At 41.7% G+C, this 18,775-nt stretch overlaps 2 protein-coding genes across 2 annotated transcripts in view; one reads left to right on the top strand and one right to left on the bottom strand.

Moving 5' to 3' along the window:
* The window catches only part of LOC129760212 (microsomal glutathione S-transferase 1-like), a 6,595-nt gene extending 3,408 nt beyond the window's left edge, over positions 1–3,187 (top strand). The window contains exon 3 of the mRNA XM_055757814.1: positions 2,844–3,187. Coding sequence (XP_055613789.1) covers positions 2,844–3,087 — 244 coding nt within the window. The 3' untranslated portion in view covers positions 3,088–3,187. The remainder of the gene's footprint in view (positions 1–2,843) is intronic.
* Positions 3,188–9,202: 6,015 nt separating this feature from the next.
* LOC129760215 (uncharacterized) lies at positions 9,203–12,922 on the bottom strand. The gene is made up of 2 exons (XM_055757816.1): positions 12,334–12,922; positions 9,203–12,235 (listed from the first exon to the last, which is right to left on the bottom strand). The coding sequence occupies exons 1-2, from the start codon at positions 12,474–12,476 to the stop codon at positions 11,947–11,949; spliced, it is 432 nt and encodes a 143-aa protein (XP_055613791.1). The 5' UTR covers positions 12,477–12,922; the 3' UTR covers positions 9,203–11,946.
* Positions 12,923–18,775: the final 5,853 nt, after the last annotated feature.

The raw sequence follows: 18,775 nt of genomic DNA on the forward strand, positions 1-18,775 counted from the left end.
CTTTTTTGTCTTTTTTGTCTTTTTTGTCTTTTTTGTCTTTTTTGTCTTTTTTGTCTTTTTTGTCTTTTTTGTCTTTTTTGTCTTTTTTGTCTTTTTTGTCTTTTTTGTCTTTTTTGTCTTTTTTGTCTTTTTTGTCTTTTTTGTCTTTTTTGTCTTTTTTGTCTTTTTTGTCTTTTTTGTCTTTTTTGTCTTTTTTGTCTTTTTTGTCTTTTTTGTCTTTTTTGTCTTTTTTGTCTTTTTTGTCTTTTTTGTCTTTTTTGTCTTTTTTGTCTTTTTTGTCTTTTTTGTCTTTTTTGTCTTTTTTGTCTTTTTTGTCTTTTTTGTCTTTTTTGTCTTTTTTGTCTTTTTTGTCTTTTTTGTCTTTTTTGTCTTTTTTGTCTTTTTTGTCTTTTTTGTCTTTTTTGTCTTTTTTGTCTTTTTTGTCTTTTTTGTCTTTTTTGTCTTTTTTGTCTTTTTTGTCTTTTTTGTCTTTTTTGTCTTTTTTGTCTTTTTTGTCTTTTTTGTCTTTTTTGTCTTTTTTGTCTTTTTTGTCTTTTTTGTCTTTTTTGTCTTTTTTGTCTTTTTTGTCTTTTTTGTCTTTTTTGTCTTTTTTGTCTTTTTTGTCTTTTTTGTCTTTTTTGTCTTTTTTGTCTTTTTTGTCTTTTTTGTCTTTTTTGTCTTTTTTGTCTTTTTTGTCTTTTTTGTCTTTTTTGTCTTTTTTGTCTTTTTTGTCTTTTTTGTCTTTTTTGTCTTTTTTGTCTTTTTTGTCTTTTTTGTCTTTTTTGTCTTTTTTGTCTTTTTTGTCTTTTTTGTCTTTTTTGTCTTTTTTGTCTTTTTTGTCTTTTTTGTCTTTTTTGTCTTTTTTGTCTTTTTTGTCTTTTTTGTCTTTTTTGTCTTTTTTGTCTTTTTTGTCTTTTTTGTCTTTTTTGTCTTTTTGTCTTTTTTGTCTTTTTTGTCTTTTTTGTCTTTTTTGTCTTTTTTGTCTTTTTTGTCTTTTTTGTCTTTTTTGTCTTTTTTGTCTTTTTTGTCTTTTTTGTCTTTTTTGTCTTTTTTGTCTTTTTTGTCTTTTTTGTCTTTTTTGTCTTTTTTGTCTTTTTTGTCTTTTTTGTCTTTTTTGTCTTTTTTGTCTTTTTTGTCTTTTTTGTCTTTTTTGTCTTTTTTGTCTTTTTTGTCTTTTTTGTCTTTTTTGTCTTTTTTGTCTTTTTTGTCTTTTTTGTCTTTTTTGTCTTTTTTGTCTTTTTTGTCTTTTTTGTCTTTTTTGTCTTTTTTGTCTTTTTTGTCTTTTTTGTCTTTTTTGTCTTTTTTGTCTTTTTTGTCATTTTTTGTCATTTTTCATCATTTTTCATCATTTTTCATCATTTTTGTCATTTTTGTCATTTTTGTCATTTTTGTCATTTTTGTCATTTTTGTCATTTTTGTCATTTTTGTCATTTTTGTCATTTTTGTCATTTTTGTCATTTTTGTCATTTTTGTCATTTTTGTCATTTTTGTCATTTTTGTCATTTTTGTCATTTTTGTCATTTTTGTCATTTTTGTCATTTTTGTCATTTTTGTCATTTTTGTCATTTTTGTCATTTTTGTCATTTTTGTCATTTTTGTCATTTTTGTCATTTTTGTCATTTTTGTCATTTTTGTCATTTTTGTCATTTTTGTCATTTTTGTCATTTTCATCATTTTTGTCATTTTTGTCATTTTTGTCATTTTTGTCATTTTTGTCATTTTTGTCATTTTTGTCATTTTTGTCATTTTTGTCATTTTTGTCATTTTTGTCATTTTTGTCATTTTTGTCATTTTTGTCATTTTTGTCATTTTTGTCATTTTTGTCATTTTTGTCATTTTTGTCATTTTTATGATTTTCGTTATTGAAAGCGATTTTTCGAATGTATTTTGCGAATTTCGTTAAAATTTGTTCAATTTTTTTTTCTGAAAAAAAGCTTAGTTATAAAATTCGAAAAGAAATCAAACAAAACACAAATAATTACAATGTACATATATCCATTAAATTTTGCATAATTTAGTTCCGGAAATGATAAAAATGACAAAACCACAAGAAAGACAAAGATGACAAAATCTCATGAATGACAAAAATGACAAAATTAACAAAAATGACAAAAATGACAAAAATGACAAAAATGACAAAAATGACAAAAATGACAAAAATGACAAAAATGACAAAAATGACAAAAATGACAAAAATGACAAAAATGACAAAAATGACAAAAATGACAAAAATGACAAAAATGACAAAAATGACAAAAATGACAAAAATGACAAAAATGACAAAAATGACAAAAATGACAAAAATGACAAAAATGACAAAAATGACAAAAATGACAAAAATGACAAAAATGACAAAAATGACAAAAATGACAAAAATGACAAAAATGACAAAAATGACAAAAATGACAAAAATGACAAAAATGACAAAAATGACAAAAATGACAAAAATAACAAAAATGACAAAAGTGACAAAAATGACAAAAATGATAAAAATGATAAACATGCCAAAAATGACAGAAATGACATAATCGAAAGAAATGAAAAAACGACAAAAAAAAATAAGTAAAATAAATTGATAAAAAATGACAAAAATGAGAAGAAATGACAAAATGACAAAAAATAGGCCGATAGAGCATATTAGCAGTATCACATAAAATACTATTAACGGTTTGTTTTACTTTTGCCATTTTCTCAAATCACTAGGTCTTTGCAAATCCGGAGGATGCTGCCATGGTGAACAAGGAGCTGCAACCCGTCCTCAACGATCCGGATGTGGAACGTGTTCGTCGGTGAGTCTGAAATTTTACTTTTCATTGAATTCACTGCAAGCAAAACTGATATGAACTATGCTCTTATGTCATCAGGGCCCACTTGAACGATCTGGAAAACATCTTGCCGTTCTTTCTGATCTGCTTCCTATACCTGTTAACCGGGCCGAATGTGACGTTAGCCAAGAATCTCATCCGGGCGGCAGCTTTTGGCCGAATTCTTCATTCGCTGGTCTACGCCGTGATCGTCATCCCTCAGCCAGCCCGATTGCTAAGCTTCTTGCTGACCCTGATCATTACCCTCTACATGCTCCTGCAGTGTGTGGTGTACTATTTTTAAAGTTTGTGGACTTTCCATGAAAATTAGAGCTTAGATTTATGATGAAAATAGTTTTAGGAAGCAAAATGGGTCAGTAAAATAAGAAAAGGTTAAGGTATTATCGGTGGAATTCAATCAGTTAATTCGAAATCCAGTTTATTTGCATTCCTAGTAACAGAAGGAAATCACTGAAATGTCTACAAGGTTTCGCCTCGCATAGTGATTGTGAGAGCTAGTGATTTCCAGTCGTCCGATTCAATGAATCATCCTATGAAAGTTAGTAGTTTGTACGTGAGTCTTGTTGATCCGTAGTCAAATAGTTCTAGCGAGGCACTACTGTGATGACAAGAATGCGAACGTGTTTGGGGAAATGACTCAATTCCAGCGGCTTATTACACATTGTAAATTTTCCGGGTAAAACACATTTATCAGCTTCAGCGGGCGTTTTTATGAGGCATTTGAAATGACTCGAAAAATCCCCTTCTCTGGTCGTAATTATTTTGCATTACTAAAGGGTGCCTGTTCTTACGTCATGTCAAGTTTCATTAGAAGCGAAAGCACGGCGAACGAAATTATAATCTGATTGCTGGAAATACGAATCACTTGATAATAATACAAACAACGCACATAAGAATGAGATCTTTTACGAAACTTTTTTTTCCAATTAAGTCAAGAGAGAGTGATATGTCGTACCAAAATCGATCCGGCATCCCACGCATAGAAAAATCCGCCCAATTTCGCATTTCTAAGGAAGCAAAAAAAAAAATACAAAAAAAAACGCAGCATGATTTCTCTCCCCTTTCCAAACGGAATCAAACAGCTTCAAGCATAGGACCTATATTTCAACGGTTGATGATTCACGAGTAAACACGTTGGCGCACGACCGACCACGAATGCGGCGCTGCATCCTCGTGAAGGTAATCTCCTGTCGGCAGCTCTCAGCCCAGGAAAGAGATCATCATCAACAACAGAAGAGGAGAAGCCCAATCACGTCACAACATGACTCTAAATTTGGCAGCCCAATAAGACTAACAACAACAGTCGAAACAGAAATAGCCGCCGTTAGGGCGCATGCAATCCGTTGAAATTCTGGCTTCAGGGCTGCTGGTTGTTGCACAATGTGGAAATGGTTCGATTCGACCCCATCCATCCTCCCGGAGCGGATTGTTTTGGTGTGCGGTTTTGGTATGGCGAGAGAGCGCATCAACAAATGGCAACACGTCACGTCATGCTCTGGAATGGCAAGAATTCACTGTCAAGACCAAAGAGGCGTAGGTACGGAATTGTAGGGAATGACTGGTACTAATACTTCCTTGACAGAAAGAGGAAAAACCGCAATGAACGGCTGCTCAGTGAGGGGGCTGCTAGTTCATTTCCAGCGACAGGGTTGCCGTTTGAATGAGTTTTACATTCAACAGAACGAACAGCACACAGTCGGGGAGGGAAAAGTACTTCCAGAAAGAATCACACTGATAAGTAGGCACTGAAACGGCTTAATTTGGACGGTAGTTGACGCTGGACTGATTTCTATCCGGCTCGAAGGACCACTCAACATTGACAATTATAGCTTTCCATTGTTTAGTTCCTCCAAGGGATTCATGATTCACGTCCACTTTGCTCAGCTTAGTGATTTCTTTCAGGTTCTTAATACACAGGCGAGAGTTACGAAGTACGGGGCGCAGGATACTCTCAGAAATTACCACCTCGTTTTCTGGTTTTCTTCACGAGCTCGAAACAAAGGGTGTTCGGATCAAAAAGTGGCCAGACTAAGTTGCGTGTAAATCGAGTACTTGTTTATTACACTGAACGCCTCTACCTATGGTTTACCGAGAATGGATAACGAGTCTTCTATAGCCTCGACTTCAAGCAACCGCATAAGACTCTCGAGTTTCTCGTCATCCGAACCTTCCAACAGCTGTCGTGTTAACTTCCACGAACATCACCAATTCCTCGCCTCTTCACGGGCTTCTTTACCGGGACGTAACGAGTCAGGTTTTACGGAGACTTCGGAGCCCTTCGACTCAGTCGCGCTGATTCCAGCCAGCGGCATCAGTCGTCCCGGCCCTGAGTTCGATTGCGGAGATGAGGTTTTCCAGCCTGCACTGACAGGCAAGTATTCAACTTTCGTCGACCTTCCCCTCCGTGATGGATTTTTCCGTTCCAGTGAACGACGATCCGATGTGTCTGTCGGGTCACGAGATCAACTAAATATCTACTACCAAAAAGTCGGCGGTATCAACTCCTGCGTCAATGAATATCTGCTAGCCACCTCATGCTCCAGCTACGATATTGTGGCTTTCACCGAAACCTGGCTGAACGACTGAACCCTTACCAGTCAGGTTTTTAGCTCCGACTACACAGTGTTCCGGCGTGACCGAGGTCCTCACAACAGTACTAAATCCGCCGGCGGGGGTGTTCTGATTGCCATCCGATTCGGTCTTTCAGCCACTCCAATCGACGACGAGTCATGGAACGATCAGGAATTAGTGTGGATCCGTATCGATCTGGGTACTCGAAAGCTCTTCGTTGGGGTTTTATACCTACCTCCTGATCGTGCCAAAAGCGCGGTCTTTGCAGAGTCGTTTTCCCGCGGCCTTTCCCAGTTGTGTTCCCTTACTGTTCCCGAGGACGACATTCTTATTATTGGCGACTTCAACCTTACTTAACTTACTTAATGATCCCGCGCCGATCCTCCGGTGCATAGGGCCGTGGTAAAAGACCTCCACTGTTGACGATCCGGAGCCAGCGTCTTCACCTGGTCCCAGTCAAGATTCTCGTCGACAGTTCGGATTTCAGCGGCTAGGCTTCGCCGCCACGAATTTCTGGGTCTGCCTCTTCTTCGATGACCTTCTGGATTCCAATCTAGCGCCTCTCTGCAAATCTCGTTTTCATCTCTTCGCAGCGTGTGCCCAATCCATCTCCACTTACGTTCCCGAATCTCGATTTCTAGCGCCTTTTGATGACACCGGCGATGTAGTTCCTCATTCGAGATCCAGTTGCCAGGCCACCAAGCGCGGATGATATTCCGCAGGCAGCGGTTTACAAATACTTGCAGTTTTCGCGTCGTTACCGCATATGTGCACCAAGTTTCGCACCCGTACAGCAATACGGATTTGACGTTTGAGTTGAAGATTCGGATTTTTGTTCGTAGAGAGATCTGGCGTGACCGCCAGATGTTTCGGAGACTCGCAAACGCAAATCGGGCCTTTCTGATCCGTGTTTCGATGTCTTTTCTGGTACCACCATCAGACGTAATCTGGCTACCAAGATACTGGAAGCACTCCACTTTCTCAACTTGTTGCCCAGCTACCATGAAACTGGAGGGATTTCCTGTGTTGATCTCCATCGACTTGGTCTTTCCGACATTGACTTTGGGACCTGCTGCCTTGGAACTTTCGGTGAGGTCGTCGAGTTTGCTCTGCATATCTGGTTGTGTTTGGGCGAGCAAAACAATATCGTCAGCCAGGTCAAGGTCGTTCAGTTGCTCCATTGTTGAAGGATTCCACGGCAATCCTCGGTTCGGTGCACAGTCAATCGATCCAATCAGAATCTCATCCATTACGATTAGAAAAAGTAGCGGTGATAGAATACATCCTTGTCTCACTCCAGCAGTTACCGGGATTGGTTCGGACAAGACACCGTCGTGCAAGACCTTGCACGAAAATGCCTCATACTGTGCTTCGATGAGATGGACTAGTTTCTCTGGGACCCCTCGTCGCCTTAGAGCCGCCCAGATGTTTTCATGGTTAAGTCGGTCGAATGCTTTTTCGAAATCAACGAACACCAGCAGAAGAGAGTCCTGGAATTCGTTGATTTGTTCCAGTATGATTCGTAGCGTTGTGATGTGGTCCACACATGATCGTCGAGATCGGAATCCAGCTTGTTGCCGTCGGAGTGTAGCGTCTATTTTCTCCTGGATCCTGTTCAGAATCACTTTGCAGAGTACTTTGAGGGTTGTACAGATCAACGTTATGCCTCGCCAGTTACCGCACTCTGTCAGGTCTCCTTTCTTCGGGACCTTTACGAGGATACCCTGCATCCAGTCGGCCGGGAATGTTGCAGTATCCCAGATGTCAGCGAAAAGACGGTGCAACATTTGTGCTGATAGGGCAGGGTCGGCTTTCAGCATTTCAGCAGGGATGCAATCGATCCCAGGTGCTTTGTTGGATTTCATGTTTTTGATTGCCGCTTCTATTTCAGCCAGCGAAGGCGCTTCCGAGTTGACGCCATTTATGCGACTTACTGTTGGCGCTTCGAGCTGCAGATTCTGTTGGCCATCGCTATTCGTGGCTCGGAAGAGTTGTTCGAAGTGCTCAGTCCATCGTTTGAGCTGATCTGTTCGATCGGTCAATAACTGACCTGCTCGGTCTTTTAGCGGCATTCTTGCATTAGTCCTTGCACCACTGAGACGGCGAGAAATGTCATAAAGTAATCGGATATCTCCATTGGCGGCGGCTCTTTCTCCCTCTTCGGCTAGGGAGTTTGTCCAGGCTCTCTTGTCTCGTCTACAAGCTCGTTTAACTGCCTTTTCCAGCTCCGCATATCGTAAGCGGGCGGCTGCTTTGGCTGACCCGGTACATGCCTGCTCAATTCCGACTTTCGCCTTTCTCCGATCATCGACTATCCTCCAAGTTTCATCCGACATCCATTCACTTCTTCTTCCACGAACTTTACCGAGAGTACCATGGCTCGTCGTGATAAAGGCATTCTTGATTCCACACCACTGTTCTTCGACTGTTCCGTCTGTCGGCAGCTCCGAGGCTCGGGATTCTAGCTGTTCAACGTATGCCCTTTTCACCTCTGGATTCTCCAACCGGCGGACGTCGTATCGACACCCGACTTTCTCCTCGCGCCGTTGGACACGTGCAACTCTCAGTCGTATCTCGCCAAGGAAGAGGTGATGGTCAGATGCAATGTCTGCGCTTCGCTTGTTGCGGACATCAAGAAGGCTCCTTCTCCATTTTCGGCTGATGCAGATATGGTCAATTTGATTTTCAACCTGCCCGGACTTAAATGGTTTTCTCCCAGTGCGGTTTTTTGTTTGCTGATCCACAAAATCTTCATTTACTACGCCCTCTAGTTTGATCCTCGACTCACTCAGCACAGCAACTCTCCGACAAATTAACAGCGTCGAGAATGAGAATGGTCGCTTGGTTCCTGCGCCTCTGGTTAAGCTTGTTCCTCACCACCTGGCACTGCCCCAAGCAACATTTTAAACTCTGAATGGTTTTATAAGAAAAAATAGTTGTTGTATAAGGGATTTATAAAGTATTGTTTGCTTTGTAACGTAATTTATAAGGTACTCTATATGATTGCCCTTTAAGATAGCTTAAAAACCACTATAGAATCTTTTTATAGAACTCCTGTCAAATTTTGTGTTGGTTTTATAACCATCAATTTTTTTGGTTTAGAAGAGCGCTAAAAAGCAATTATTAAACCTCTCTAGAAAACCAACCTTTAAAAAAAACAACAACAAAGAATGTTTTATAACCTTTAATTTTTTTGGTTCAGTAGAGCACTATAAAGCAATTATTAAACCTCTTTAGAAAACCAACAAAGAATGACAGTCCAAATCCGATCGAAATGTCAAAATGTGTATGTGTGGCACGTCTCAAATGTTTACCACCAAATGTAATATTTAAATTTAGCAATTTATCTCCCAGGAGGAAGTGAGTTTGAGAGATAAAAGAGATCGGGACTTTTGTTGCAACAGAAAATTGTAATTAATTAGACCAAAACAACTTTATCGACTCGTTCCCAAAGTCTGCCGGATGCAACTTCGTCTCCAACAACTTCACCGGGTGCCGTCAACGCTCACCCTAAAATATTGATCACTTTATCACTCGAGGCGGATAAATCATGTTATGAAGTGTTCATTAGAGATTTGTTCATATGAAAGTGTTCCCTTAGAGATTTACCTTTCGACGTATTCTTGAAAACAGCGCCGACACTACCCACCAAAATCATTCATTTATATATTCAGCAACAAAGAAGAAAAAACAGGTTTCTAAATTCTCATTAGTTTCACAATAAACTCTTGTTATAATTTTCACATTATCTACACTTTTATTTCACAACTAAAACCATTGCTTGTACCGAAAAATCACGTTGCACGGAAACCGGTAATCATTCCTGTTATAATTATATCCATTCTTCAGTTCCAGTCAGCATTCGAGTATTTCGCACCAGTAGATTCTACCTTGAATTGAAAACTTCCTGCTTCCGAGGTTTCATGTAATGTTCCCAGATTCTTAGTGATTTCCCAGCTGGTTTTAGCATTTCGGCGGACGTTTTCTTTTCGCAACAAATGATGACATTCTGTTCCGGATACAATTTAGCGGAAAAACCTATAAAATGTAAAAAAATATGTTACTGTACGTTCAATATCAAACATAAAGGAATTATTACCTCGCAATTCAGAAACATTCCTGCAACTTTTGTGCTATGATCCCGATCGATGGCTGGGCAAAATCCTTCTCCAGATCACCAAACCGTAGAATAAGGTACTCGAATCTTTCAGTTACGAGACCGATAAATAAAATATTTTTTGATCGCAATTTTGCCGTTTTCGTTTATCTTGATTGTTTTGTTTTTCGAACCTAAGGCCTCTAATCATTCGCAAATTGCGCAAATTATCGCGGTATTTCTACCCTATGTGCGAACGCCAAACTGTTTGAGCTGGTTGTATTAGATCCATTTTTCTCGTATTGTAATTTTTATTTCTCTAACGAACAACATGGATTCATGCCCAAACGCTCTACGACAACAAACCTGTTGACGTTCACATCTTCCGTGCAAGACAGTTTTGCCATGGGATCTCAAACCGATGTGATCTACACCGACATGACCGCAGCTTTCGACAAGGTAAACCACAAAATAGCCATAGCCAAACTAGATCGTATCGGTATTTGCGGCTCTTTACTGGAATGGTTCCATAGCTACCTGGTAGGACGGAAACTTATTGTACGATCAGGTGAATCATTTTCCAATCAATTCCCTGCCTCTTCTGGATTACCTCAAGGGAGCCACCTAGGACCCATCATATTCCTGATCTACTTCAACGACGTGCTGCTGCTTCTCGATGGACCAAAACTGGCGTATGCCGACAACTTGAAATTGTTTCAATCCACCAACAGCCCCGAAGATGTCAACATCTTGCAGAGCCAGTTTAACATCTTCGCCGCCTGGTGTGATGTCAATTGCCTTCCCTTGAATCGCAACAAATGTACGGTAATTTCGTTTTCACGCAAGCGGCTATCGCTATCCGCTGATTATTTTCTTGGACATGAGGCAATTGCACGAGTTGAGCATGTGAAAGACCTTGGTGTGATCCTGGACGAACGGCTGGATTTCAAGGTCCACACAAACTACATCGTCGATAAAGCTTCCAGATGCCTGGGTCTTTTATTGCGCATGACAAAAGACTTTAAGGATATTTATTGTCTCAAGAGTCTTTACTGCAGCTTGGTTCGATCGTCCCTCGAATATGCCTTGGCTGTATGGTGCCCCTACTACCAAAATGGCTCGGAGCGTATCGAGGCCATCCAGAGGCGTTTTTTGGCGCTTCGCTCTCCGGAACTTGAACTGGCAAGACCTGTCTAGAACCGACTGCCCTGCACTGCTAGAAGCACTCCAACTCAGCGTGCGATCCCGAGGCTTGAGGAATCGTAATCTCTAGCTCTTTGCTCCTCTCCGACAGAATAACTACGGAGCTAATACAGCGCTAATTGGTGCAATAAGGACGTTTAACCGCTTCTCCGATCATTTTGGTTTTGACGTTTCGAGGGAATTATTCCGAAAAAGAATCCTTAGTGTTTTAAGTATAGTATAGGGTAAATTCCGTGTAATTGTAATTCGTCTTTAATTTTTAACCTATCATTTGGATCAATATGTGATCTGTTGATGAAAATAAACAAATAACAAAAAAAATCAAAGTATCTTTCATTTTGAAGTTTAATATGTAAAAGACGGAAAATTGCTCAGTTAAGATTCCGGTTGACCTAGTCCAAATTAGCGAGCCTTTCGTTTTACGCCTGTCATCACATTTCCTTTGCCGCACTTCCTTTGCCGCAAAATCCACTTCCTTTGCTGCAGACGCCAGTGCAATCATTCATAATTCTCTAGGATTTGACATTTAGTCCGGTTCCTTGACAGCAAAATGTCAGGTTTGTTATGGGCCCGCAAAATCGTGGGCCTATAATTTTGATTTTCGTCAAATTCAATGACAAAGGGATGCCATCCCCCTGGTTGGGAGGGTTCTCATCCTTGGGCACAACCTGAAGGTGCATAATCATGCATAATCCGACCAAAACAGCACAGACAAGTCATGTTTTTTTCAGGAAAGGCAGCAAATGCTTTTGGAGACATCCTTTCGCGTAAATTTTCTGGTTGCTGAAAATATTCCTGTCCCGAAAGCTGTCTGAAATCTGCCTTGGCGTAGGTTTCGTCGTCCATTACCACGCAATCAAACTTTGTCAACAGTGTCGTATACAGCTTCCGAGAGCTTGTTTTTGCCGTAAGGATTTGCTTTTCATTGCGGCCAGCAGTCACTACCTTCTTACAAGTCGATAGTCCGGATCGTTTTAAAGTTTCACTCAGGATTTATAACCTAAGGGATAACCTAAGGGTGAGTTAGCCTGCCCAGCACCTATGAGAACCGCCCTCAATATGCCTCAGGGTCGGCTATCCGCAATCTAGCTAGCACAAGAAAACACTGAGCTTTGTGAAAACGAACTTTCCCCGTTTGTTGTTTATTGGGTTGATGGGTCGACAAGATGGTTTCTACCACTAAGATTCCACTATAACATAGGCTCTTCCTACCTTGACGATGACTGCCAATGATGAACTCCGGGGCTGCCCCAGCACCGCACTCCCTTCCGCCTACTTCCGTTGAACTACGCTGCGGCGCAAGGTGAGTAACACGGTCGACTTTTGGCGTGGTTCTTCTTCGGCTGACCCTTCCGATTTCCGGACCACCAGGTGTTGACGGTTACCTGGATGTGGTGTACTGTCGGACCACCCGGCGTTGACGGCTGCCTGGGTGTGGTGGAAACTGCTACGCTGTCGTGACGGGGCCTCTTGGGATTTGCCTAGCTTAACTGTTGGCTTTCTCCAGACTAGCTGCTGTCCTCCAGTGGAAGGGTTTAAATCCAACAAACATAAAGGGGTCCTGTTGGCGCAATGGAACAAAACGAAAGGGGATTAGGAATCATTCCAGTGGGCAAGTTCATCATCCATTAGGGTTCCGGGGCGGCATTCACGTCTCACCTGGTTGTAGTGTGATTATTTTTCACTGTACGCACTATCGGTTGAACCGTATGGTATGGACGTTGTTTGTGGAGTGATTGTCGTAGCTGTAGGTCATCGCCCCGGATCTGAACTTTCGGCTCCGTCCTGGGATTCCGCCCCATTGCGCCGCTTTCGAAGCCCGCCTATGGCTGCCCATCTGTGCGTTTCAATAAGCGCCCTCTGTTGGTGAGCATCTTACTCGACCATTACCTAGCCATTATTTGCGTATGGCGTCGGTGGTGTAAGGTACGGTCCGCCTCCACTCCCCACAGCGCTTCCTGTGTACATTTACATGTATGTCGATGATTCTCACTGACCTTGGGCTTCTCACCCACGCACTGGTTACAGATTGTAGACGATATTCCCAACTTATTGGTGACATCTCCAACGGAGAGATTGGAGTTTCGCTTGAAAGTGCTAGCCACTCTTCTGTTCGTCACTGCGTCTCCCGGATGTGGATCTACCCAGATCCCGGCTGTCTAGTCTAATCTAGTCAAAATACATTCTACTTTGGTGACGGTTGATTGCGCCACATTCAACGATTTTGATATTATTGCGTGCTCGTAGTTTGGATTTTCACGACGCATGTACAAAAGTCTGATTCGTAGCTCCTTTTGCTTGAACGCCATTTCGAAAACTAAAGACCTAATGTCAAAAGGAAAAAAAACAACATTGTACACACACACACACACACACACACACACACACACACACACACACACACACACACACACACACACACACACACACACACACACACACACACACACACACACACACACACACACACACACACACACACACACACACACACACACACACACACACACACACACACACACACACACACACACACACACACACACACACACACACACACACACACACACACACACACACACACACACACACACACACACACACACACACACACACACACACACACACACACACACACACACACACACACACACACACACACACACACACACACACACACACACACACACACACACACACACACACACACACACACACACACACACACACACACACACACACACACACACACACACACTCACACACACACACACACACACACACACACACACACACACACACACCTACAAAATGAGCTTTTTATAGAGACCGCGTGACTTTGTCATTATTTCTGCTGGAGATAGTTATGTTTATATTTCTTCGTAGATGCTGCTGCTCCGGAGGAATGAGAGGAGCTTTTTCCTCTGCTTCAGGATCTGTCGAAGGTTGTCGGCTAGGTCGCAGTCCAGGCGGGCTTGCTGGTGTATAGTACATTGCGTGAGGATGTGTTTGATGGTGATGGTTACGCTGCAAGCAAAGCAGATAGGAGGGTCTTCTGTACCCTTAAGATAGTCATGGGTCAATCTTGTGTGTCCCATGCGTATTCGGGTTAGGGCCCTCCGCTCAAAGAAAGAGTTCCGGTCGTTCCATGCATAAGTGCTGTTTTTTACCTCCCTCAGCATGTTTTCGATGATGTTGTTCCAGGTGTTTGCCCAAGAGAGGTGCAGGTGAGTTTTAAGCCAGTGGGAGGCATCTGAGGGAGGGATGGGCATATTTAGGGGTTTTAGCTGGCTACCGTTGAAAGAAAGTCGATCTGCTGCTTCGTTGCCGGGAATTATGGGGTGACCAGGAATCCATCACAGTGTTATTTTCTTCGCAGCTGCAATGTTGGAAATGGCAATAATCCAAGGGTGTTTGGTGTTTTGGCTGCCTGGACAGCTCTCAGCAAGCTTGCAGAGTCGGAGAAAATGACTGCGCCGGTAGATGGGCAGAGATTTTGGGCTAATTCTCAGTCACCACAAGCTACTTTTAGGATGGCGAAAGCTTCAGAGCTGAAAACTATGCCATCTTTTCTACTTTACGACAAATTCTTTCGGCACACATTTTGAAATCGTCACAATCCCTCTTGTTTCTTCAGCACGATTTGTGAAAGATTTCCACAAATAGTGGCTGAAGTATGACATGTTCGACACACGAGATTCTCTATCACATAACGTTGTCATGGTTTGTAACCTTTGGTTGAGTCACTGCCAAGACTCCCCCAATTCTTGGGTCGGCTTTTCGAAATCAACACTACAAGGAAACGCTAGATAATTAAGTTTCGAGCTTTGCTCACCCACTTTATTCCGCTTCTTCAACGGTACAAAAAGGCACTTGTCGAGTAATCCGCCTAAAGCAGTTTGCGGACTAAGGTCGCAAATTCGTGTCTCCGGAACTTAGGTGGCTTTTAGCAGTCTCATACGGCACTAATGGATGGTACGCGGTACGTCGGTGACTTCGTGGTGGTAAGTTAGGCCGCCCCCGAGACAGTGGGTCGTTCACGTTATGGATGTCAGGTTAGCTGCCTTGGAAACGGTTACCCGAACTCAAAGTAAATGTCCTGGTGATAGAGGGAACAAAATGGCGGCAATGCATTAGGTCGGGCACACGAATGGTGTTTCAGATCTTGGGGTTATCTTTCCTGTAGTTGACCATAGCTTACGTCGGACTTTTCTCTCGGGTTTTGCATTGTTTCTGCAATGCGGAACGAATTGTACTCGGACGTTTTAGCTTACCGTAGTACATGCTTGGAGATAAAACTTAAAAATGACAATTTTGTTGAAGGTCGATGTCGAGCGTTCCGTACCCTGCCGTTAACCCTTCTTGCCCCTCAATCCCTGTCTTTTGCTTCCCCTCAGCAAATGAGCCTCCATGATCTGCTGGCGTGTTCAACCCTGACTCCATAGGCGTGACAGGGGCTGCCACCTGGTACTGTGGTACAAAAATTGAAAAAACAGAATGGCAAAAAACTGAGAAAAAGCCGACCCATAAAAAGCAAATAAAATTTCAATAAAACAGTTTGTAGGTAATATTATTTTAGTTTAACCAGCACCACTGTAAACCCCAAACCAGCTGAGAAGTTCATCCGGCCAACGCACACAGCAAAAATCTAAAAGCTTCCCTTATTTGTTGGCAGGAAACCCGTGTAGACGCCAACAGGAAATCGATCTCCTTTGCTCTCGACCTCAGCTAATGTTATTTTTTGTCGCTTACATCCAAGCATCCTAAAGATAGAGCACCTACGTCACGGTACCTATTAACGGAACGATGACGTACCCACTCTCGTCCAATGTGTAGTCGAGGTCCAGCCAGCCAGACGCAGACGTAGCCCTATAAATGTGTGTAGGTATTTTTTCCTAGTCAGTTGGAAGTACCTCGAAAAGGAGAGCGACTCTCCTCGTTCGAGTGAATGAATCGGTCCCCACTCAGGCGTGTAGTCATTGAAGAAACAGTCGATGCACATGTTTGGATTTGAGCAAAACATCTATATAGGCAAGCATCCCGCTAAGGCCGGATTTGAGTCTCGTTCTGACCTAGAACCGAGTTGGACGCGCGCGCTTGGTCTTAAAGTTTTCCCTTGGTAGTGTCTTCCGGTGTGCGTTGTTTGATTTTCTGATGAAAGGGTGTCACGCGGGTGAATCATAACTAGTTTAGTGGTGTGAAGCAAGAAGAAAGGTTTATGCGAATTCCGGGTTATTTCGGGAAGAAAATGAATGCCCCGAAGACGTTGGTTTATCTTATCTGTCGAGGCAAGTTATTAGCAGTCGACCGGGTGTCACGGATGTTTGATCGGTGAACGGAACCACCTGAGGCCGGCAACTTCTTGTCGACAGGGAGATAAATCACTGGCTTTCGGTGGATGATCAACGGTGTGGTGCATCAGTTCCAGTAGTGAAATCGCGATGAAATTGTTGTGCAAAATGGTGAAATAGGCTTCTCCACAATGTTTAACCAGTGAGTCAAACTTTGGTGATTGGAGCGGTGAGCTAATAAGCACGCTGATGATTCATGGCCTATTCCTATGAATTCCCGGAGCAACGTTATGAATCACCCACTCGTGGTGGAATGGCATGCTCTGGGTCTGTATCTGTTGGACACAATCGGGTTGATAATCGGTTTCAGGAGGTTATCAGCGGAAACGTGACATTCTGTAGCAAACCGGATGGCCAACAAGATTGAACATAAGTGATATTGACGTGACCAAACAAAGAATTCCAAGTTGTTATCAGGATCATTTCGAACCGTAGCAAATTGTCGCGCAGATCGACTGCGAAAAGGCCAGCAAACTTTCAACGCCTACTGATTCTCCAATCACATTAGGAAACGATGATGACGGTGTAGCTGAATGTATTTGTGTTTCCGGAACTGTTGCCGTCAACTTCGACGCAATTCTGCTTAGCTGAAAAAAAAAACAACCCTTAAACCAACAACTCGTACCGAAGCTTGTTGCCACCAAGTTGCATCATTCAAAAGTGTGCTGTAGCTTCGAGTCAAACATTAACTCAATGGCCAGTCAGTCATTCAGTCAGTCAATCAATGGTGTCATACTGCTAGCGAATGACGTCAATTCGGTCGTTTCCATGGAGAACCTACAAAGGCCAGAGCGCCTACTTAGATGAGGGGATTTTTCCACTATTAGCCACTATTGATCGACAAACGCTCTCCCTTGGCGCTCTATCGCTCCGATTCTTTCTTGGAAGCGATTCCATTTACTTAACGCCGCCAAGTTCGCGAAATTTCTATTCCAATGTCCCCTCATTGTTAATTGGTATGCATGCCGTCTCCAACAACTATAATACTCCACCTTGATGGCTTTATCTCTCTAATGCTAGGGTTATGTATGTTCGCTCTGGAAATCCCAATGACGCACAATCATCTGGAATTTCCGCTTCAATCTGCTTCGACGGCCAAATTCTTCAACCCGTTCCCAAGCTTTCCTTCAAACTTAAAAGAAAAACAACAACATCAATGATCCCAAACAGATTCACCAGCTCTCCAAATCACTCCCAAATTTCGCAAACCTGTAAAATTCCAATTGAAAACAAAGGCAACAATCCAAACTTTTCGAGTCAGTGAACAACAGAAAACCGAACGGAGAAATAAAAAAAAAACACACGCGGCACCGACGACGACAAACAAGCTCGGACACGTTCCGCCGCAACTTGTGCAAGTCATGGCTAAAGTTAGCCTTAACCTTTCCCGCTTGTTTTCACGGTACCGAATCCGAGGGGAGCGAGCGAGATGCACACAGCGCAGAAAATTCCCCGACAATCGTGTTTATTCCACGTGTTTTTCCTTTCTCCAACAAACAACACTGACACACAAACAACAACACAAGCGTCCGTAGCACTTTTCACTCCCCATGTCACCTCCCGTTTTCCACTGATCCCTCTGTTTTACCTTGTCTTTCATTCAAAAGTTCCGCAATTTCACTCGAACAAGTAGAAAAAAACGCGCCGGTCTTTTCCACAAATGACAGAAAACTCTCTTTCTGTTATTTAATTTCTCTCTCTTTTTTCTTTGTAAATGTGTTCGTTTCTAACGAGTTCGAACATTCACGCGAACTGTGCGATAAAGTTCATCTTAATATTATAGTTCGAACGAATCCAGTTTATGATGATTCACTTTTGGGCGCAATTCCGTGGAAATGTTTCCGATGAATCAGCACCTCTTTAATTGGAATTGTTTTGTTGGTTCCGTTTCTACAGACTTTTTGCTGACGCATCGTGATTCAAGCGTTTATCTTGTTCCAATTCCAAGCATCTTTATGTTTTGGTGGTCACGCAAGGCGCTGAGCTGTTAAACTGCAGTAAAATTCAACCGAGTAGCCATGAACGTGTTGCTCAACAACTTGTTATACAGTAGCTGAAAACTTAGTTTTATAACAGTTTTGGTAAAAGCCTGCAAGCAAACTAAAAAGCTCGTTATCTGTGAAAACAGAAAAATGAAATGACTGCTTCTTAATGGGAAATTTGAATCTGAATCTGAATTCTAAAATCTAAATTTTTACATTGAATCTAAAGTCTGGATACGAATTTTGAAAATGAATCTGAAATTCGAATCTGAATTCTGAATCTCGATTCTTATCCGAATTCTGAATCTCGATTCTGAATCGGAAGTTCCGATCCAAAAACTGCATTCCAAATCTGAATTTAGAATCTGATTACTGACTCTGAATTTTGACTCTGAACTCTTAAGTTGAATTCTGAATCTTATTTTTGTATAGAAATTTTGAACCTGAAATTGAACTTGGAATAAATAAATTTAGCTAATTCAGCAAATAATTCATATTCATTTTTTTTGACATTATTCTAAAAACAGAATTGGAATTCTGAGTCTGAATTCTGAAATCTAATTCTAATGAATTGTTTGTTGTTTGTATTATTGTTTTATTTGGGATTTTAAGCCTCTTGGGTTTATTCATCCCATAATTCTAATGAAGAGATTAACCACCGTAATGTTTGTATGTTACTTTAATTTGTCGGCCTTAGCGGTGAAAAGTGATGTCCTTTTTAGTAGGGACATCTAAAGCTTATGAAATTTTATAGATGGATAGAAGGTT

Source organism: Uranotaenia lowii, unplaced genomic scaffold (assembly GCF_029784155.1).
Source record: "Uranotaenia lowii strain MFRU-FL unplaced genomic scaffold, ASM2978415v1 HiC_scaffold_51, whole genome shotgun sequence".
Lineage (NCBI taxonomy): Eukaryota > Metazoa > Arthropoda > Insecta > Diptera > Culicidae > Uranotaenia > Uranotaenia lowii.

Excerpts from the sequence above, each read along its gene's own strand:
- LOC129760215 (XM_055757816.1), bottom strand. The coding sequence starts at position 12,476 with ATGGGGCGGAATCCCAGGACGGAGCCGAAAGTTCAGATCCGGGGCGAT. Across the intron at positions 12,236-12,333 it reads AATAATCACACTACAACCAG|GACCCCTTTATGTTTGTTGG; the intron begins GTGAGACGTGAA and ends TTGCGCCAACAG.